Source organism: Ictalurus punctatus, chromosome 25 (assembly GCF_001660625.3).
Source record: "Ictalurus punctatus breed USDA103 chromosome 25, Coco_2.0, whole genome shotgun sequence".
Lineage (NCBI taxonomy): Eukaryota > Metazoa > Chordata > Actinopteri > Siluriformes > Ictaluridae > Ictalurus > Ictalurus punctatus.
The window spans coordinates 10992748-11015788 of record NC_030440.2 but is presented as its reverse complement, the minus strand read 5'-3'; the positions used below and the strand labels follow the sequence as shown (position 1 = coordinate 11015788).

At 39.6% G+C, this 23041-nt stretch overlaps 2 protein-coding genes across 2 annotated transcripts in view; one reads left to right on the top strand and one right to left on the bottom strand.

Annotated features, from left to right (window-relative positions):
* LOC108257901 (uncharacterized) overlaps positions 1–3453 on the bottom strand; it is a 26316-nt gene extending 22863 nt beyond the window's left edge. Inside the window, exon 1 of the mRNA XM_017456038.3 lies at positions 3062–3453. Within this exon, the coding sequence (XP_017311527.1) occupies positions 3062–3125 (64 nt within the window). The 5' untranslated portion in view covers positions 3126–3453. The remainder of the gene's footprint in view (positions 1–3061) is intronic.
* A 4018-nt stretch (positions 3454–7471) lies between these two features.
* ipo13b (importin 13b) overlaps positions 7472–23041 on the top strand; it is a 41171-nt gene continuing 25601 nt past the window's right edge. Inside the window, exon 1 of the mRNA XM_017456036.3 lies at positions 7472–8177. Coding sequence (XP_017311525.1) covers positions 8094–8177 — 84 coding nt within the window. The 5' untranslated portion in view covers positions 7472–8093. The remainder of the gene's footprint in view (positions 8178–23041) is intronic.

Sequence of the window (23041 nt, the reverse complement as noted above, 5' to 3'; positions counted from 1 at the left end):
CATCATGCTGTGGGGAAGCTTTTCATCGACAGGAACTACAAAAAAACTGGTCAGGATTGAAGGAAAGATGGATGGCATTAAATACAGGGCAATGCTTGAGATAAACCTATTACAGATTTGAGACTGGGATAGACATTCACCTTCCAGCAGTACAATGACCCGAAACATACTGCTAAAGTGACACTGGAGTAGTTTAAAGGGAAACATTTTAATGTCTTGGAATGGTCTAGTCAAAGTCCAGATCTTAATCCAATTGAGAATCTGTGGCATGACTTGAAGATTACTGTACACCAACACAGCCTATCTAACTTGAAGGAGCTGGAGCAGTTTTGTCTTGAAGAATGGGCAAAAATCCCTGTGGCTAGATGTGCTAAGCTAATAGGCACATACCCCACGAGACAGTGTAGCTGTAATTTCAGTGCAAAAGGCAGCTCTATAAACTACTGAATTTTGGTGGAGAGGAAGGGGATACTTATGCACTTTTGTGTTAATAATTTTGTTACAGTGAAAAATATTTTGCACCCTCCACGTTGTAGGCATGTTGTGGGGGAGGGGAGGGGTGTAATTACTTTCACTGTACTACAAAAAACATTTTTGAAACCCCACTATAATATGCAGATGGCTGTACAGAAATGCACAACACTACATGATTACATTTCAACAAATAATCTCTTCCTGCTCAAGCACAGCGACTATGGAACATTTTCTTTTTCGAACAACAGAGACAAGAATCTGCTTAGCCAGACTTACAGTCAGCAATTTATAATGCCTATGCCTCTTTTCCACTCAAACATCTATCGCTCATTCTGCAAAGTAATACTGACTAAGCTGGATTACCTACATCGTGTATCGGCCACGAAAAATACGCCTCACATGCACCAACAAACAAAGGAAAGGAAAGCACATCGGTTCCTTCACAAAGACGACATGTAACAACAAGGACAGTGGAAGTGTCTGAGTCAGTGAAACTATGGCACATAAACCATTTCCATATTTAGAATGAAAATTTGCTTTCGCAGTTCCAAACAGTGTGCGTACTGTACAGTGTAGTTTTCAATACGCTTTGGAAGGTATGGTTTATTTTTATACCGTACAACAGGAAAGATGGATGAAAGTTTATAAGGGCTCGATTCCCAGTGGTGAGGACAGGACAAGACTGCGCACAACAAGATGTCAGCAGGCAGTCAGTTAGAACATGGAGTGCGACAAAAGGAGGTTTGGCTCTAAAAATAAACCGTGATTGTTCCAATACATGTTCAGAACAGTCTTCCTCACCCACCTACACGACACTTGAACTTCCCAAGGCGGTGAAAACCCTAATATATAAACTGAGGGGTTCTGTGAGTCTTAATATCATGTTAATAGAAATAAACCTTGATAAAAGATACCACAGAAAGAGCAGGAGCATGCGTAGCTACATGCGGGTTCAGTTTTTAACACTTGAACACACCCCATATAGCCCCAGTGAGTGATGTAATACCAATTTCTTTTTCTGCTTCCGTAACAGAGAAAGAGGTTTATGTCTAAGTGTGCAAACACGAAGAAGAAGAAAAAAAGCTCAACTCACACGTTTCTATATAAACACTAAAATCAATGGAACCTCTGTTTTAGGTTTAAAAAGCAATACGACCGTCGCATGCTTGTTTTTCCTGTCTCGTGTTACTTTGAGTAGGTGCAGATATCTCAATATATCCCAACCACCTCATATAACACGTTCGACAGTGACTGACACACTGCAATTATTATGTGATACTGCTAAAGAACCATCTCATATACCATATTTCTCATGCATTTAGCATTTATTTCTCTTATTAATGGGCAGCTAGTCATCCTTTGACCCGATTAGAAACAGAGGATTTGCAGTGAAATTGTTCAGGCAACATTTAAGGAGTATTGGGAGACTTTCAGGCTGGGAAAGATTGAGTCAGCTTGAGATGGCATGATTTGGTTTAAATATCATTTGTTTCTCTCTCTCTCTCACACACACACACACACACACACACACACACACACACACACACACACTAAACCGAAGGGCAAGACCACCAGTGAAATCTGGCCATCCAGATCGAGCGGACCATGTGTGAAATGCAAAGCAGAAGCTCTGACTGCATCAATCTGTAATGTAATCATGATTCAGATTTTCTCTTCTAATCAGTTTTAGGTCTTTCACAGACCTCAAGTGCCTTAACCAGCACCACAGAGCTGAAGAAGAAAGTGGAAAAGCTGGGCTGTAATTAAGTCAGCCGAGCTCTGCAGAAGTCGCCTGAAATAGAGAATTTAATGGCAGATCTGTTTTTCATTCCTATAGACATTTAAACTGTTCTCTGTAAGGACAGCCAAGAAAGTTGGATTGGTGTGTGAGGAAAGCTCGTCTCAGAGAAAAACAAAAAAATGAAAAAATATGTAACTGCATATATATATATATATATATATATATATATATATATATATATATATATATATATATATATATATACACACACACACACACACACACACACATACATACATACATACACACACACATCCACTTTCCATACTGCTTATCCTGCACAGGGTCACAGAGGCTCTAAAGGCAGAGGACACCCTGGACAGTGTCATGCATACACTTCTGACAATTTCGAAATGCCAGTCCGTCTACCATGCACGTCTTTGGACTCGGGGAGACAACCGGAATACCCAGAGGAAACTCCATGGAAACTTTGCACACACACACAGGGTGGAGGGAATTTGAACCCCCAACCCTGAGGTGTGAAGCACTAAGCCACTGGGCCACCCACCCATCCTCGCTCTCTCGCTCTCTCGCTCACGTACATACATACATACATACATACATACATACATACATACATACATACACACACACACACACACACACACACACATGCTCACGTGGCACTTATCTATGAACTAATGACTTGGCATGAACTTGTATTAAGTTTGTCTCATTTACAATTTGCTTTTGAATCAAAACATGACCAATCTATCCCGGAGCGATCCCGTGTTCCACCAGAAGTGTAATGAATATATTGATCATCTAAATTAAAAACATTCTTACCTTGTGTGAAAGAGGAGCAGAAGAGGAACAGCACACAAAGAGCAATAGTTTCCGTTTCCCTCATGTCTGTCTAGTAAGCGAGGACAAAGTAAACTGCGCAGTAGTATGAGAAAAAGAAGAAGAAGAAGAAGAAGAAGATGATGATGATGAAGATGACCAATTCTGTGCTCCTGTTAATTCAGTGAACTTCATGCAGCTCCTTCGTGAGCGCTTTACTTGCGTTCAATGAAATCAGATCCTCCTTGAAGTGTAAAACAGTGAGGAACACACTCTGTTATAACTATGACACTCTGGAACAGCTATGTGTCCATGTCAGAAGTACGTGCGGTGCGGTTCTGCGCTCTTCACGACCCTACAGCGGTCTCGCGCAATCTGTAGCTGACTCAGCCGCGTTACGCTACTGAAATAGCGCCGGAGGGGCGGGGCTGCCGGGGTGGGGCACGCCCACATACCGTGACGCGCCAATTCCTCGTCATGATTTACTTGGGTCCAGTAAATATTTAAAGTGCACCCATTATGGTTTTGAAACGTGCTTAATTTTGTTTTAAAGGTCTCATACAATAGATTTACATGCATCCAAAACACTTAATGTGCTCATAATTTAAACTGCAGCGTTATCTCCCCCCCCCCCCCCCCCCCCGTGTCACAATTGACTCCTTAAATGATACGTTCTAAAGGATCAAAATTCTAAACTCCTCCTTTCAGAGAGCATACTCTGCTCTGATTGGTCAGAGGTCCCAGTCTGTTGTGATTGGTCTACCTGTCAGCATGTGTCACAAGGAAACGCCCACTACCATAAGAAGTATCATCTCAGTCTGTTAGTGAGCAGCCAATGAAGACCAGAGGCGGGGATTTTTGTTACAAACCTGCGTAGGTTAGTATAGGAAGTAAGTGTGGAATTACTAACGACTCGTTTCAGCTGTTCAGAATCGGGTCCTTCTTTTTGAGTCAATGACTCCATTTGTCCTTCGGTTTGATTTTTGAAACTTTACAGACGTTTTACATTCACAAACAGCCGTATAACACACTACATGAAAGGTAATATTTGTATAATAATAGAAACTTTATACTTTAAAGTGTTACATGTTTATTATGTAAAGCATCACAGGAAAACACACAAATGCATGTAATAAATGGTTTATGGTATCACTAGGCTAAATTAAATCATGTAATTCCTTCAGTTGAAAGGCCAGACACACATGACCACTTGAGACAACACAGAACTAAATAATATCTACATAGATCTAAGATCTGTTGGTACTGCTGATGCTCATTGTACTCTCCAATCAATGGTAATTCTTTATGAGGCAACTACCTCTGATCATGTACCATTTGTAATGACTGTTGAGATGCAAAGTCTGCCTGAGATGAATTACAAGTTTACGAGAGCTGGTTCGGTAAAATTAGACTGGAACAAACTTATGAAAGATGATGTTCTAATATATCAGGGGAAAACTGATTCTCTTTTGATTGAGGTGGTATTACCCAGAGATGTAATTATGTGTACAGATGTGAATTGGAATGAAAGTTCTCATGGTTCAGCCTTGTGTTATGTGTATGATGATATTGTGGGAGCTGTGTATGAGGCTAGTCGATCTACACGTACTGATAAGAAATAGAATAAGAAGCCAGGGTGGGAAAAATATTATGTGTCTGGATGCTATACTGAAGCCAAGGAGGCATTTAAGGCATGGAACTTAGCACGTAGGCCCAGACAGGAGCCTCTTCTGGAACAAAAGATATTAACTAATGCTAGGTATAAAAACGCAGATCGATATGTCTATAAACATGAACAAATGTTGAGAGCAGACTCACTGGCAGAAAATCTGCTACATAATAGTGTAAATGATTTCTGGAAGGATGTAAGCGCATCAAATAGGAATAATGTGATATTACCATGCTCTACAGAGGGTGTATCTGGAGCCGAGAATATAGTCGAACTGTGGAGACAACATTATTTTTCCTTGTTTAATTGTGTAATGAATGAACCGTATGAAGTAGAAAAGGTTTCCTGTATTGATATGGTGGGCATTACAACTAATGAAGTTTATAAAGCAATAATGCAGCTCTCAGATAGGAAAGCCTGTGGCTTGGATCAAATTACTGCTGAACGTGTAAAGTTTGCGAGCCCTAGGGTTGAAGTTCTTCTTGTCTTTTTCTTTACATGCTTGATAATACATCGGCTGTTGCCAGAGTCTATGTTGCCGGTAGCCTTGTTGCCTGTTATCAAGGATAAACCTAGCAAGGTGGGAAGTTCGGATAACTGTAGGCCTATTGCTGTAGCTACTCTGTTATCAAAAGTTTTGGAAAGAATTTTATTAGATTGATTAGGTGTATATCTTGGTACCACAGATAACCAATTTGGCTTTAAGGCACAGCATAGTACTGATTTGTGTATATATGCACTTAAAGAAATAGCAGAACTGTATAAAAGACAAAATTCCTCTGTTATAATTGGCTTTATTGATGCCTCTAAGGATTTTGATATAGAGTTAATCATCACAAGACAAAGGGGTGTGCCTAACAGCATATTAAGAATTGTGGTATATTGGGACACTTATCAGAGTATGACAATAAAATGGGGTAATAGTGTCTCAGCTCCTTTTGGAGTAGGTAATGGTCTGCGGTAGGGAGGTCTACTCTCACCAGCCATTTTTAATGTCTATATGAATGAACTGTCAGAACAATTAAGTGACTGTAAGACTGGATGTATGCTTGGTAATATCTTAATTAGTCATCTTATGTATGCTGGTGATTTGGTCATTTTTTTTCTCCGTGTAGTGCTGGCTTTCAACAGCTGCTAAATAAATGTTCTGATTATGGGATGAAAATATGATTAGGATGAAAATGCATTAGGACAAAATATGATTATGACAATATAATGCAAAAAAAAGAGTGTTGCCATGATATGTAGAACAAAAGGGGAAAAGGACCTTAATTTTCCAGAAGTTTATCTGTCAGGGCAAGTACTAAATGTATGCACTAAAACGAAATATTTGGGGCATATTATTAATGATGAAATGTGTGTTGATGAGGTTATGTATAGGAAGCGTCATATGTTATATGGCCAAGATAATATGTTGGTGAGAAAAGTTTATGTGTGTTCAGATCAGGTTAAGATAAACCTTTTTATTAGAGCATGCTGTACCTCTTTTTATACTGCTCCTTTGGGGGTTAAGTTTTTAAAAAAGTGAGCCTTTGTAAGCTTCAGATTGACCGCAATGACTGTATGAGGAATATATTGAAGAAACGGGTGGAGCAGTGCAAGTAACATATTTTTTATGTCAAGAGTAAAAACTTTTATGGCTTTAATGAGAAACGTGATGTATAAATGTATTCGTTGGCTGGATAATTCACAGAATGATATCATTGTGCTGTTGTCAAACCCTAGGTAAAGTGTGGTGTGATACCTATGAGAAAATTATTGGTATAATTGTCTCTTTTAAATGTTTTGTATTGTATGTAATTTTGCATGTTTGTTGTATGTTTCTTTTCTAATGGACCTTGAGTCTGGAAATAAAGTTGTTACAACAGAACCGCATTTGTTCATTTTCTTTTTTATCCATGATTTAAAATATGAACTAGAAGTTTCTAGTTCAGACTAGAGAATAAACTAAATATGTTCAAATTTAAATATCATCATATACATATTTTGAACAAATCAAATTATTTTACGCTACAAACTCTGAACATTTGTAATAACAATATGAAAAATATACTTTCATAAGCTAATATACAGTGGTGCTTGAACATCTGGTGCGTGAACCCATCAGAAAACCTGAGGGAAAATGATCCAGTATTGCATATCTTTTAGTGGCAAAAGTATGCGAACCTCACCTTTAAATTAACTGCTAATCCTATGCACATACTTTTGCCACTCACAGATATGTAATACTGGATCATTTTCCTCAATAAATAAAATGACCAAGTATAATATTTTTGTCTCATTTGTTTATTTGGGTTCTCTTTATCTACGTTTAGGACTTGTGTAAAAATCTGGAATAAATCGAGTGTCCTCCGCAGAGCCCTGACCTCAAAACCTTTGGTTCACCTTTGGGATGAACTGGAATGCTGACTGCACCGCAGACCTCTTCCCACAACAACAGTACCTGTTCTCACTAATGATCTTGCAGCTCTATGAACCCAAGTTCCACAGCCAAGCTCCAAAATCTTGTGGAAAGCCTTCCCAGAAGAGTGGCGCTTATTATAACCATAATGAGGGAATCAATCTGAAAAGGCATGTTCAACAAGCACATATGGAAGTAAGGGTCAGTTGTCCACAAACTTTTGGCCTGGAAAAATAAACATGAAATTCTCTGGAAATATCACACGGGGTCACTATTAAGCTACATTAGACATATTGAGACAACAAGAACAACAACAAAAAACTCAATTTCCCAGAATGCAATAGGATGGATCATAATGAACGCGCCTGTGTAAAAATAAGGTAGGGTTTTTAACACTACATATAAATAGGTAAATACATAGCTTAGAATTGTTTCGCAAATATCATCATTATTGGACATATAAAGCACTTGATAGGGTTTAGAAGGCATTTGTTCATACTCCATACAGTAGGGACTAGAGAGAGAGAGAGGGAGAGAGAGAGAGAGAGAGGTGAAGTGAAGGATGGGAGGGGGAAGCACGGGTTTTTAGAAACACTGCACCATTGAGAACAGACACATCCGGCTTATTTTTTTTAATGAACATTTCATTGCCTAGATAATAATACGGAAATCTGTCCTATAATGTGGACACATGGAGACATGGTCTGGTCCAGACGTTTAGAGTAGAATAGAAAAACAAAAACGCACACACACACAAAAAAAAACATGGCTGAGCAACGCTAGCTTCACACTCGCTTGCTAAGACACCGCTTCGAGCCTCCTGTTCAGCTAGCTAATCTGTCTCTGGCAAAGTAACGAAAGGAAAAAAAGGAAGAAGAATAATAGAGTAAAAGCTACGAGACTTTTAAAACAAACTAACAACGACGACAGCAACCCTGAAGACGTAGCTGTTTTGAGTATCTGTCATGTTCGCCTGTTCTGAGAGCATGGAGACGCCGGCTAGGACAGCAGCGAGCACCGCCGACTTCACCGTGGAGAACGTAGAGAAGGTGAGCAAACCAAAGGACATGACATAAATGCACTTTCACTCGTTCGTTTTAAAGCCGTACACACATCATGATGGAGGGGAAATGTCGTCTACATCATCCTTTACCCCAAGGGACCTCAATCCTATCCATAAAACATACCTAGAGATCATTTACAGACCTTTATAAAGAAGAAGACCCATAACTGACCCCTCAGACTGACTGACTGGACCATCTCTGCTGTACTGTGTAGATCAGGGATACCCAATCCTGCTTCTGGAGAGCCACTGTCTTGTAGAGTTTAGCTCCAACCCCAATTAAACACACCTAAACCACCTAATAAAGGTCTTGAGGATTAATAGAAACTTCCAGGCACATGTGTTGGACCAGGTTGGAGTTAAACTCTGCAGGACTTTGGCCCTCCAGGAGCAGGATTGGAAATCCCTAGTGCAGATCGTTAGATCCTGACTGAATATTCCAACTTGTGGAAAACCACTCAGAAATCAGAATCAGAATAAGTATTCAGAAACAGAAATCTTCGTTTATTCTTCATCATTTCTTTTCCCATCCAGCCATGCAGTTAAGCATTACTTGATAGTGTACTATAGTTGACAAAAACAAGGCAGAGAACAGGACACCAGGACAGGACATCCAAGTTAAAGACCAAAATATATCAATAAATATAATATGATATAAATATAGTACTTTTTTTTCTTCTATCAATTTTAGTTCTGTCAAACAGGTAAGAGCAGACACTGTCAAACTATTTAAGAGACTCGACATAGACATTAAATTCACTTAAAAGTAGTTTAACTATCCATTTACGTTTTCCACGTTTAGATTTAATTTTGTGGTATTTGTCATGAAGAATGATTAAAGTTATAGATAGCGACCTTACGATCGAACCAAATATAACGTGACTAAGATTTATATCTATCCTGTATCCTGAAAAATAATTATACATGGACACTTTCTTCCAAATTTTGTTCGAACAACAACAACACACACACACACACAAAATTGTACTTTTCTGACCGTTTTAAACAAAATGAACAGTTCAGGTCAACATCGAAGAATTTATTCTTGTAAGATTACAATTTAATACATTTTTACTTGTAATTGTCCATTTTATTTCATTTATTAGAGATGTGCAATCTGGATGGACGAGAGCGTGCTTTCTTTGTCGTGTTTTGTTTACATTGTGAGTATGTAACGCTGCCATTGTCCAGATGTGAATGCAGGTGTTTTCTAGTTAATCAGATTAAGATAAAGGCAAGAAGATGCGATCTTGGACCCTGGGCTGGACGGTGGCGTTCACAGTGCACTGTGTAGTGCACTGTGATCATTTCTTGAAACGCTATACGATGCAGAGACAGGGTCAACTCTAAACCGGTCTGGTGTGAGATTCAGATAGAAATAGGCTTCACAGACGAAAATGTGACGGAAAATGTTTGAATTCTGTCTGAATGTGCACGTTTGTCTCTGTCTTTCTGATGTTAAATACAGGACACGGTTTAAGCTAAAGATGACACTTTCTCTCTTCAGTGTCAAAGTCTGGTGTCATATTTCCATCTCTGGGAACTGTATCCCCGATATAAAGTGCTTTGTCTTGCTACTCCAAGTTTAGGTCTGGGTGATGGACAGAATCTGTAACTTTATTACAGTACAGCAGGAGGAACCGCTGCTGCATCAAGCTGTTATTCAAAAAAATCTGTATGGGTATTGAGGATCCTTCTAGAAATCAGTAGATTTAGTTGTTGTTTAGATCCACAGCATTTTATGAGGACAGTAGGCAACGGAGGTTGAAGGTGGTGAAGATACCTGACATTTGACCCCCCCCCCCCCCCCCCCCCCCATTTAGACATGGTATTAATATCCGTCTTGGGTGATCAAGCCAACCCTATAATAATAATAATGATGATGATGATATTTATTTTATCAGCACGCTCCAACCAGCTGTGTATACGTCTCAGAATCTACCGCATATATAAACCCCAAACTTAACATCATACAGCCTTGCTTCTCAACCTTTATGGCTCTGGGTTACTGGTCAAAAGGTCGGGGGTTCATGCCCCAGCACCGCCAAGCTGCTACTGTTGGGCCCTTGAGCAAGGCCCTTAAATATCTCTCCAGGGAATGGCTGACCCTGCGGCGCTCTGACCCTGCGCCGCTTTGACCCTGCGCTTCCTAACAAGGTGGGATATGCGAAGAAAAGAATTTCAGTGTGCTGTAATGTATGTGATAAATAAAGGCTTCTTCTACAGCTTCTTAATGAAGCAGTATTACAAAAAAAGGCTAGTAATTTCTCAAAGGTTTTAAAGCGGTCTTTTGTTGTTTGGGACGCATCGGGCCATGTGCGTGACCCAGACAATCTCCGTGAATGGATCCGGATCATAAAGGACACGTTTGACTCTGTTCAGTAATGGATTTAGCACTGGCTACCTGTGATCTGATCAGCCGAGAAGGATGTTAATAAAAGTTCTGAACTGTGATCGGATCACAAAAAGAAGTGGTCGCTGGCGGTCTGGGCCGCACGAGAGTTGTTCGGGGTGGACCGATTTTTAAGTTGCAGTGCGTCGTCTAAATTTATGTTATCGCACGTTATTTCGGTTTCACTCATCTCTCTTAATTGGTGCTTATAGTATTGAGCTCAGTGCAGAGATGGAGGTGAGGTAGAGCAGCATCATATTACAAACTTTACAGTGCTACAGCGGTATGATCAGTGCTGAAAATAGGGATGGGCGATATCTTATCGTTTGCGATATACCGGTCGAAAATCTCCCCACGATAATTAATGAGTCTTCCCGCGATAATAACCATAAAGCCTAGTTGATGACGTGTTTCTGTGTGCGACGGCATGCGACCCGTTCGCAGCTCACGTGCAGAGCGAAAACAAGTACGGTGGAAGGTGGACGTGAAGCTGAGGAGGAGTTTAATCGCTAAACGAGGAGCTACCTCTACAATTTGGAACTGGTTTGGTTTCAGAAAATCAGTTCTACCTTTCGATCAGTGTTTGTGTTTCTGAGGCTCTCAAGACTGCATGCAGCTATCACTTGTTAATATCGTCACTGATATCGCTATCGCAGTAAATACCAGAAACCTATATATAACATGCATCACTTTAGCTACAGTACCACTGTATTGCGTTTACATAGATGGATATAATTGTTATAATAACGGCTAAGTGTCTGTTGACTGTCGCAAGTGGTCAGTGCAAAGTGTTCGAGACGCATGAAAATACCAGTTGGAGGGCTTTCCATCTCCGGTTGGTTCAATCTGCAGAATGAATCTTTGCTTCTTCATCTACTGACTCTCATCTCCCCGAAGACGTAGCCATATAAACTTTACAGCTTAAAGCTTCTAAAGAGCAAGACAGGATGATGACCCTAGTCTCTCAAAAGTAAAAAAAAAAACCTTTTTATTAAAGTACTACAGTAACTACATATTTATTATGTAGTACAGTCTAGACAAACGTCCAGTACTGAGAGCAACATTGTTTTATTAAATCATTCTGTCATTGTTATGGAATGTGGGTAGCTTTATAAACCATGGCAAATCTGACAACAGAAAACAGCAACAATAATAATTATATGCTTGACCAGCTTTGCTTTTAGAGTGTATTCATCATCAGAGTCCTTGACCTGTGATTTTTCTCTCACTCTTGCTGACTCATCATTGCATTTAGTGTTCTGATTATACGCTAGTGACCTGTGAACACTCGCTGTATAGCAGCAAACCAGGTATATGGTTATACAATCCCTGTTATATCCCCCCACGGGTGTGAAATATACTCGCTGAAAGCCTTTGATAAATTCTCTTAACATGCACAAATATATCGCTCGTGTATAAAGTAGGGATAGGTACGAAAACCCGGCATTAAACTGGGTCCCCCTTGATAAATGATGAAAGACCATAGTAACCGATAATCAGTTCTGCTTTCAGTACTGAAGAAATTAAGAAAATATTTTCCCTGTTTATTCTTGCTAAATAAACGTTATCTTGCACATTTTATCTCACCAACCGTTTCTAATTTGAGATAATATTAAGACATTCATCTGTATTTTCGTTATTCGCTATCTAGACGTGAGATCTCTCGTGCGCGGAGGCCGTCTGTCACACGCAACGGTGAGCGTGCACACAACACGAAAGCTCCCTCTTAATACACTGAGTGACGATGTCAGAGAGAACCAAACGTTCAGAAGTGAGGTTACACTTCACTAGAGTTGATGCTGACAAAGCTCGGTGCTACAAGTGCAACAAGATTTTTGCTTGTAAGGGCAGAAACGCGAGCAATCCGTCAAAGCATCTTTCAAAATCGCATTATGTGCAAACAGAGAAATGCAACGTTTTCGACTGCCTAGCTAGCTCGTCTCCGGTTCCCCATCTACGTCAGGTCTGTGTGCTAGCAGCCTTCCCAAATAACAGTAACGTATAATCATCGCATAATCGAGGTCTCTCGCGTCATCGGAACAGCGTTCATCTCCGACACCGATCCAACATCTTTTTGCTCATCAAAGTCATGTTGAATCAACGTTGTTCACGCAGTTTAAAATAAATGTCAGTTCGCTCTAATTGGTTTGTTAACCTTACGTTGAAATGACGTTGATTTCATTCGGGTGAGAAGGACATTCAACATATTTTTCTACTTGTTTTTAAAATCCGAAATAAATCGGTATGTAAACATTTAGGCTGTTAAATGCACATCACTTTCAGTTACTTTACAAATAGCCTATATATAAATCTTTAGAGTATTTTTTTTCCTTCAGTATATAAATCTTAAACACAAAAAAAATGCCTTCACATTGGTGCGTTTACAAATAGGTGTATAATAATAAACTTATTTTATAAAAAAAAAAAAAAAAAAGCAATGTTAATTCTGTTCTCAATTTGTTACTTTTTTTCATAAAAAACAAAAAAACACAACGCTGATAAGAATACCGTTAAAGTACCGGATCGATAAGCATTATGGGTAAGAGTAGTAATACCGTTAAAACCTTAATGATACTCATCCCTAGTATCAAGTCGCCGTTCTGCTTTCGGCTCAGGAGTTGAGTAACAAGATTCCAGATTCCAAACTACAATCTTTGGAGTCGATAATTCCACACACGGAAAATGATTCGCCCTCATGCGTGCACGCCGAGGTTTGCATTAGCATTGACATGTTTCAGTTAGTGAGACAGGCAGTGGGTATTGGAACTGAACAATGATCTGGTTGGAATTGAACAAATCCGGGCTTTGAAATGAGGACGTATGATTGCGAAAAGCCCTTGCCGCACCAGTAAAAATGTACAGAATACCACCGTCTTGCATTAGCTTGGTGGTCTCGTGTGGCATATGTAAGCACTTGATTATATTCTCATGCTGTCCCAGATTATGACGTTACTAATATTTGATTGTAGTTGGTGTGACCTGTTATTTAATTAATTCCAGTTAAGTGTCTGCAGTGGAATTGTTTTGGAACCGACTGTATAGTTGTTGCTGCCATCTCAGTATCTCTCTGATCTGAGAGCTGATCGCTCTCTTCTCTTTCTTAGTGTGTCTGCATGTTTTGCCGTTTGTGCTGTCTCCAGTTTCACAAAGACGTGTGTGTGCATCTGCGTGCCTCTGTATCTGTGGCTCTGATGGATGCGTTGTGTATTGTTTGGGGAGAAGTAAGGGTGGCTGGTAGCGAACGGTCAGACACGGTACTGCTCAGTCCTAGCGGACGTGGGGCGATTCTGCAAAATAATTAACATTTGATTGAAATTTCCAAAATGTTCAGAAACTAACCCGTTGATCAATAGTGAAATAATTTGGACGAGTTGGCCTTTATTATCAAGCGCACTAGCATGTACTACTTTAACTCATTTAGACGAAAAAAAACACACACAGACGAAACAGGTGGGACAGTGGTGGCTTAGTGGTAAAGGCTCTGGGTTACTGATCGGAAGGTCGGGGGTTCAAGCCCCAGCACTGCCAAGCTTCCACTGTTGGGCCCTTGAGCAAGGCCCTTAACCCTCTGTGCTCCAGGGGCGCTGTATCATGGCTGAACCTGCACTCTGACCCTGCACCCAGCTTCCTAACATGTTGGGGTATGCGAAAGAAAAGAATTTCACTGTGCTATAATGTATATGTGACCAATAAAGACTCATTATCATTATCAAACCCACATTTGTTTGTAAAGTATAGAAAGACATTACACTCTGCTGGTGGCCTCATGTGTTTTAATTCGATGCAGGGTCGATTCCCTGATTCCAGGCATTGAAAATAAGAGTCAAACCAGGGGTGTTAGCTGGACCGTTAATCATCCGGGGCTGAGAACAGATTCTTTCTCATCGAAAAACCTTTCTAAACCTTCTCCTAAGCAGACTGTTTCCATGCATTTTCTTTATCTTGCCAGTGAAGGCTAATTGCTTGAAAGATGTGAAAATTGGACAAAAAGTTAGATTTTTATCATAAAATTTGCCTCGGGTGTTGTTACTGTTTGCAGGACCACCGGTCTGCTAAAATCTAAAACCTTCTGGCTTTCTAACACAAGACTAGGCTAGTTCAGTGTCGCTAGCCAAGGGGAGGCACAGCTAAGCTATCATTGTATGGTTTAGCTGCTACAGTGCCATGCTGAGAGTACATGATCTTTCCTTTTGCTCTAACTTGGAACTCATCTAGACTTTTACACTCCTTGTTTTCCTGTTTCAGTTTCAACTCCTTCACTGGCAAAAATAGGCATATATACATTTTTCCTCTCACAGTAACTGACTATGAGGTAGCGTTTGGAAGAATTGAGAGCTAATGAGACACGAGTGTTTCCACGTATTTTCCTGTAAACCTGTCTGATTGGTCTCGCCTCCATTCACTGAAGATATAAAATTACCACACCGCCGTCTTCTTTTACTGACATTCAGTTACGTAGTGACAAACCGCTCCAAGTGGAGAATTACTCAGGGCTAAATTTAAAAAACAATCTTCAAATGCCCAGCCTGAGTCAAACCCCAAACAAAACAATTTGGCATCCAAGTGTTTTGGTTAGCATGACAGCCAGTGGATATTGGCCTTTATTTTGAATTTGACTGCTCAGATTTGATTGGTCAATTGGTTGCACTGACATGTAGCTGCTATAGTTACTATGAACGTATGTTAGTTTGTGTGTCTAATAAATGCCATAAACTATGTCGGTAACGTCACATAAATATAAACATAAATAGCGATAATGTTGTTGTAGTTGTATTAATTGATTGAAATGCTGGTGAGAAATGTTAGATTTATTTATTTTTTTATGATAAATATTCTCTGGTGTTTAATATAATCGCTTACAGATTTCGTGTCTGAGCTGTATTCCTAGTTGCTGGGCAGACAAGTCGGTTTAAGAACAACATAAAAACCCTACTCTTTAGTGACTTGTGAATAAATGTTTTCATTTGGTATGTTTAAATCCATTTCAACTTGGTATGATTCACACCGGTGCTTTAACTCTTGCGCATACTTTCACGTCCCACCACCTGCTGCACTAAAATAACACACTGGCCGAGGCACGATGTGGCTGATGTAACTTTTGTAAAATGTCTAGACCTAGGATATAAGCTAACACTGCTGGTTACGTCATTGGTTAAACGTAGCAGGCTGGTCATTGGGCTATCGATATTAGATTAGTAGCTGGTTAACTGCATTCCCGGCCCACGCGTTATAACTGCTATAAAGCTCCAAGCTGTTGCTACAGCCGGGTGACCGAGTAAACGAGAAATAAAGTGTTTGAGTAAGTAATGAACCACAAGAACATTTTCCTCAAGGCTTTCCCCCCAGATTCTTCACAGCTCTGGAACAGTGTTTCAGACCATATTCCTCCACTTGGTATTTTGATGATGATGTTGGTGATGGTGGAGTCTCCCATAACGGTCTAAAATCTCAAACGGGTTGAGATCTATTGACTGCGAAGGCGTAAGATGGTTTTCACACTCCAACTATTCAGTGAGCTTTTGCATCACGTGGACGATGAATGTGACCACGTGTGTATTGATTTACAGTGTCCCTTTCTTCTAATGCTGAGGTTCCCAACCCTGGTCCCGGAGAACCTCCTGTCCTGCATGTTTGAGTGTTTTTTTTGTTTGTTTGTTTGTTTATCCCTTTCTTACTCTAACACACCCAATTCACCAAATCGGCTATTTACCCGGCCTCCCTGAATTGAAACGGGTGTGTTAGAGTAGAGAAAACACTGACATGCGGAAAATCTCTGGGGACAAACACATTGGACCTAAAGCACGCCAGCAAAATGCTCCCAAAATCAGAACAGAGCCACCACATTTTCCATTCATGTGTCACCTCGGTGTGTGTGTGGATACTGTATATCTATAGCTTCATCGCATGCTTTAATCTTCATTATTGTTTTGACACTTTTAGGAAGCTCTTTAATTAATTAAATCATGAAAGATGTACATGTAACTGGCCCGAGGCATCGTATGTAAGGAAAAGTATTGGGTATATATTTGCATTCCCAACTATATATGTTATATATGTATATATTTGTATAGCCCAACTAGTTTCTAAGTCCGTCTGACAGGACCACAATGTTCACAAGAGTGAAATGAAAATCGTTTTTCGTCCATTTATAGTTATGCTTACTCACACTCCAGCATAGTATGACTCGACTAGAACTTGAAACACCTCCTCTGTGATGAACCGTTTACTAATATACAAGTTTCCCTCTTCACATTTATTTAAACCAAAAAATGTGTATATATGTAGTATGAAGAAAAAGCTTTGCTTAGAGCTCTTCATTTGACCTATAAATAGACCCTGATGATGATTATCGCCTTTGCACCAGGCCTCGTAACGTTAGGCAAGGTTTCTTCCTGTTTCCAATAGATTCATTCAAGCAATATCAGCCTGACAATTGGTCCATGTTGTGTAAACGATCAGATCCTGATCTGGATGACTCGCTAATATTGGACAATTGTTGTGGACGTAAACATATTTCCTGAGATAACAAAGAAAGAAAGAAAAAAGCACCGGTCAGGGTGCAGGGCACGCTTTAGGTTTCCCAGGAGAATCTAAAAATATGATCATTTACATAAGTTAATATTGGTAAATATTAGAGATGCGATGTATCGGCCAATAATAATAATAATAGTATAAAAGCATCCGATGATCGGGGCCGATTATATCCTGTCAATCAAAAGAGGGCGGGAAAACGCATGGGATTCGTGCTGTGTGTAAAGATGATGTCTCTTGTGTGGAATGATGACACAACTGCAGTGTGTAATCTCTGTAATCTCTGCACTGCTAAAATTTTACACCGGACGCTGCAGCAGTGAAGCGGGAGTTTCAGCGTCAAGTCTAATTTATTTCCTGATTTATTTTTTTGCTGCGTTGCTCGAGCTGAATTAAAGTTCCAGTACACCACTGAAAGATTTAAATGAAGATGATTTGACACAAAAGTATATATTGCACAGAAAAATATATTTGTAGAGTAGTGTATTTCAGATCCAGTTAATGTTAATATATAAAGTTGATATTATATATCACCAGTTTGATGTTCAGTGATGAAGTAGAAATGCTTTTGTTAGTGGAGAGTGAATGTGAGACTAACAGGAGGATTTTTACAATTCAGTCAATGTTAATATGAATTAATAACATTCAATAAGTTAATAATCTTACTTTAATCTTCAGAACTGAGTTCATGTGTTCATGTTGATGTGAGTGATGTGTTTTGTGTTTATGAGACCAGTTACTGTGAAACAACTTGTTGAACTGGAGAAAATAAAGTTTTTATTTGCATTTCTTTCAGAATTGTGGAATTAATTATTATTCATTTATAAGAAGGTGTAAAAGGCAGAACTATCGGTTATCGGCTGAGATATTTCGTATCGGTGCATCTCTAGTAAATACGTTTTTATTATATGTTAATATATGTTTTTTTTAGTGACTTAAATGATGTGATAGATAGAATGATAAAGTGAAGGCTGTGTGTAGAAAATAACGTGAAAACATCCTGAAGCTGTGCACTGACTTTGCCTTTTCAGATTATTGGTTTATCTTCTCATTTCCTGGTCAGTTCAGTGTCCTCACATGTTGTATTCGTTGTATGAAGTGCATCGTATCTTAAATGTATTGCTACACTTATTGATTTGATTATTCTATAAGGCTAAAGCTCAAGATATTCTATTCAAGGCAGTCCGTACAGGATTTCGCCGAGTTGTTTTGAAGCTCAACTTCGCAAGTTTTTTTTGTGGCCTTTTTTTTTTTTTTTTTTTTTTTTACAGAAAGATACGTGAATCGGCGAAATCACATGAAAAAGTTTTGTATGCTCTTTCGCAGCGCCGTTTGTCTTTTAGCTGCACTCGTGTTCGACACGTGAATCGAAGGGCCGAACGCGCGTCGCGATGACGTCACGTGACGCGTCTCGGCCCGGATGTGCGGAAAATCTTTTTGGAAAAATCGCAAGTTCCTGCGAATATCTCAGAGTTTCCTTCATTTTGCGTTCATTTCTGCGATCGCAAAATCAAAAAATCCTTGAGGGACTGGCTTGCAGTGGATGGACTGGTGCCTTGTCCCGGGTAGACTCCGGTTCCACTGCATCCCTAACCAGGATCATTTTTCCAATTTATTAATAGAGTGCGTTTCCCGAAGAGGATTGAACTCGTTTGTTAAAATGGTGAAACAAGGGAAATGAATGAACTCCTCTCAACTTCTCTGTTCATATAGTGTACAGTATATGTTGAGAGAGAGAGAGAGAGAGAGAGAGAGTGTGTGTGTGTGTGTGTGTGTGTTGGGGGGAGGGGGTGTTGGAGATTAAGCTTCACTAATTATATCTTGCACAGTGTGTACTGGGAATTGGTTGTCAGTAGCAACCTGAGGTGTGTTTTTCTCTGCGCCGAGTGCTCGTAAGAGTCAACAAGTACTGTTTAATGTCTTCCTTCGCACACAGGGGAACATGGAAATCTTGGGACAATGTGTACTCTTCAAATGAGGAGTAAAAAAAACCCAAAAACAAACACCAGCAGCACTGACTGTGAATAGCAGTGGGCACTATGATGAGTTTAGAGATCAGGAACGCTTAAAATGCCTCCCTGGCGTGTTTTTTTCCAGAGAGATGACATAAACCGTGATACTGAACGCGTTTCGTCAGTCGTGCCGAAAACGCTCAGACGTGACGTTTCCCTTCGTTTTATTAACTCGGTGTTACTCTGTTCATTAGTAGACAGACAAACAAACAAGCCAATAATAACCAGGTGTAGGTGGTTCCTCAGCTTACGCTTCCTTCTCTTTACTGGCAGCGTGGCTGACAACACAGAGGCGTTGGGTTATGTGAAACTGCTGGATTTTACACAACAGACGGAGCACAAACAACGTTTGTTTGGGGGAAAACGTGCAAAGGCAAGGTTGAAACTTGTTTAACCACCAAGAAAACACCCTGAAGAGGGTGCCGAAAGCCAGATAACACACTAGGGATGGGCAATATGGGCTTAAAGCTGTATTGCGATATTGATTTCTGGTATTTATTGCGATAATGATGTCGGTGACGATATTAATATAAATATAAAATATAGTACCAGGCCCCACTGTTTTCAGCTACAAGTGATAGCTGTGATCTTGAGAACCTCAAACACTGATCTAAAAATAACAGAGATTTTCTACCGGTATATCGCAAACGATAAGATATCGCTCCGTCCCTAGCTCGTGTGTCTGACCGAGTGCTGACGTAAACAGCAACAACAAACGCATCTGAAAAATTGAAAGCGCTGGAAAGACATCACTGATCCCCGTGACATTTTTACGTGGTGAGGGATGTAATACACATGCACATCTAAAAATAGTTGATCCTTGTTCTGAGTCACAAATATTTTTCCAACATTGCCTTTGCTTAAATAGGTACAGAAAATAGAGAGAAGTACAATAAAAAAAAAACCTAAATAATAAATACAAAGAGAAACACAAAGAGCTCATTGTCTAAAATGTTCAATAAAAATGTAAAACCGACTCAGGTAATATATTTAGTATTTCAACATGTATTTGAATGCTTACTGTCAATCAGCTTTCCATTTACTGTACTAATACAGTATTAAAGTATATTTATTGTATTAGTAAAGGTGATGTATCTGTTTAGTTTAAATATGCTATCCATTCTGATTTACGTATTTATTTTTATTTTAGAAATGATTGTTACTGAGGAGTACACTTTACTCCAGTTAATATGAAACAGTGGTGTCTGCTGTTTATTTTCTTCAAGGATGTATTTCTTTTTAAAATTCAGTACAGTTTTATCCATAAGGAAACGGGTTCACTTGTAAAGACATGAAAAGAATGCCTGAAAAGATTCGGGTATTTTGCCCGATTGCCCAGCGCTCACTGTGAAGAAACGTTTGTGAATTAGAGGCTTATCAATTATTGAAATCTAACGCTAGTAAAGCATCCATTGAGATTAACAACAAAAAAAAAAGTAGTACTGCCAAATTCCAAATCAGCAATGTTTATTCATTTTATTTAATGCCATTATTCACACGGTACTCAATACATAACGCGTGACCACTACCCAATTTTTGCTTACCTAAGCGTTTGAAACATTCTTCTAAGATGATGGATATCTATGTTTCTATGCTGTGATTTTAATTATTAAAAATGTCGTCTTTTTTTTTTTTTTTTTTTTTTTTTTTATCCAATGGTTTGCTCAAATGAGCTTTTTTTTGTCTGTTTGTTTGTTTCCCGTCTGCCAAACGTCACTTCCAGCACTTGTCGTCAGAAGATGTCGAATGTTAGTAGTTATCAGGCGAATAAACCAGCTTTGAGACCGACAGCTAAGGCTACTGCGCTGTCCGTCGAGCGCGCACACCACGGGGAGTCACTGTGATTAATGACCGTGTGAGGGGGTCGAGCGTAACACAAGGACGGAGTGAGTCATCAGCGAGCACCTCTCATCTCTCGTCTCTCAAACTCGCTCTTTAATACAGAAGCTGACTCACTCCAGCCTCGCTGTCAGTCGATCAAAGTCATTCAGGACTAGCACAGAACAACATAGGTGTCGTACGTGGAGGAACCGGTGTACCACCGGTGGGTTGCCATAGTAACATGCCGAGAGGTCGTGGTAAACTGAGTCCTGTAGTCTGTAGTACGAATTTGTAATGAAGGGCAAAGTGGTTAGACAGAACTAAACATTGACCGTGTTGTGCATCCACACACACACACACACACACACACACACACACACACACACACACACACACACACTGTTTCTTTGTTTCTTCATTCCTTTTGAATATAGGCAGTTCCAGTGTTACAGATGTCACGTGTTTGAACAAGTACTCTGTTTGTGTCTGTACAGACACGGACCGTCCACTTTAATAGGAACACCTGAACACCTGCTTATTTATGCGGGTTATCTAATCAGCCAATCATGTGGCAGTAGCACAGTGCATAGAATCATCCAGGTACGGGTTAAGAGTTTCAGTTACTGTTTACATCGAACATCAGAATGAAGAAAAGGTCTGATCTCTAGGACTTTAAACGTGGCATGGTGGTTAGCATCGGATTCTTGGTATTATTATTATTATTATTATTATTTATTGTTATTTATTGTTATTGTTGAGTATTTCACAAACTGCTGATCTCCTGGAATTTTCACAAGCAGTCTCTAGAGATTACAGAGAACGTTGCGGAAAACAAAAAAAAACATCATTGATTGAGCGACAGTTCATTGTGTGGAAACACCATGTTGAGAGAGGCCAGAAGAAAATGGTCAGATTGGTTCGAGCTGCCTGGAAGGATATAGTAACTCAAATAATCACTCTTTACAACCGTAGTGAGCAGAGATGAGGTGGAGGAGTTACAGCAGCAGAAGACCACATCAGGTTCCACTCCTGTCAACCAATAACAAGAACCTAGTATATCATGGACACAGGCTCACCTAAACTGGACAGTAAAGGTGTATGATGGAATAAACTTTTCTCTATAATTCCACCAGACAAGTTAAATACAGTGAAATATAGAGAACACGAGGGAACATTTTAAAACTAGCTGCTCCCAGCTTGATTTTTTTTTTCCCCCACGGTAAGGTTGACATTTGTGTGGAATTGCCCAATTAGCTGTTGCTTGACACCGATGGCAGATGATCGCTTTCATTTCGGATTCAGAATATATTTCCCAAAGATGCTCTGAATAATTGAAGTGAATTTCACATATTTTCCAAAGCTCCTAATGCTACTGGCTATGCTACAAAAGAAAAGAAGAAGAAGAAGAAGAAACCCTTCTCGTCTGATTCATTTTCTAATCTAGTTCTGCTCATGCTGCTGGAATGACATTTTAATTGTGAACTTTAAATGTCAAACGCTTCGTTCTGCATCGTGTTGCTTAGAGTCTTTCCGTAGCTTCTGTGCTTCTCGCTAGGGTTGACCCGGCCTCTTCGCATGCTACTTGGGAAGTTAACGATTGGTTCTATGTTTGTTGAAGAGATCAGAATTACCCGTTTATGTTGCAATTAACCGTCAGTTTGGAAACTTCAGATTGTCCGATAAGTATTTCCTGGCTTTTTCTGTAAATCATCTGTAAAACGTGGTCTTTTCTCCTAAGCACCTTTTGCTATGTTTGATATTTACAAATGAGGTTTCTTTTTCATGATTCTTTCATTCATCCCAGTTTGCTTAGCTCACTTTTTTCTCTCTCTCCCTCAACTCCCATCTTTGTCACTCTCCTTCTCATCCCTCTTTGTTATGTTTCCACTCTATTTATCTGCCTCTTAAAAGGATAAATCTCAGTCTCTTATTTAAACGAATGCTCGTTGAGCTCAACTCTCAATGTTATCAGTAGTGACAGGAGAGTAGTAGCCCAAAACTGGAGCCATATAATCACTTTTTTTTTTGGCCAGCTGCCTGTTTCCTCACTGACTGCATTTACATGGACAGCAGTAATCTAATTATTGACCTTAT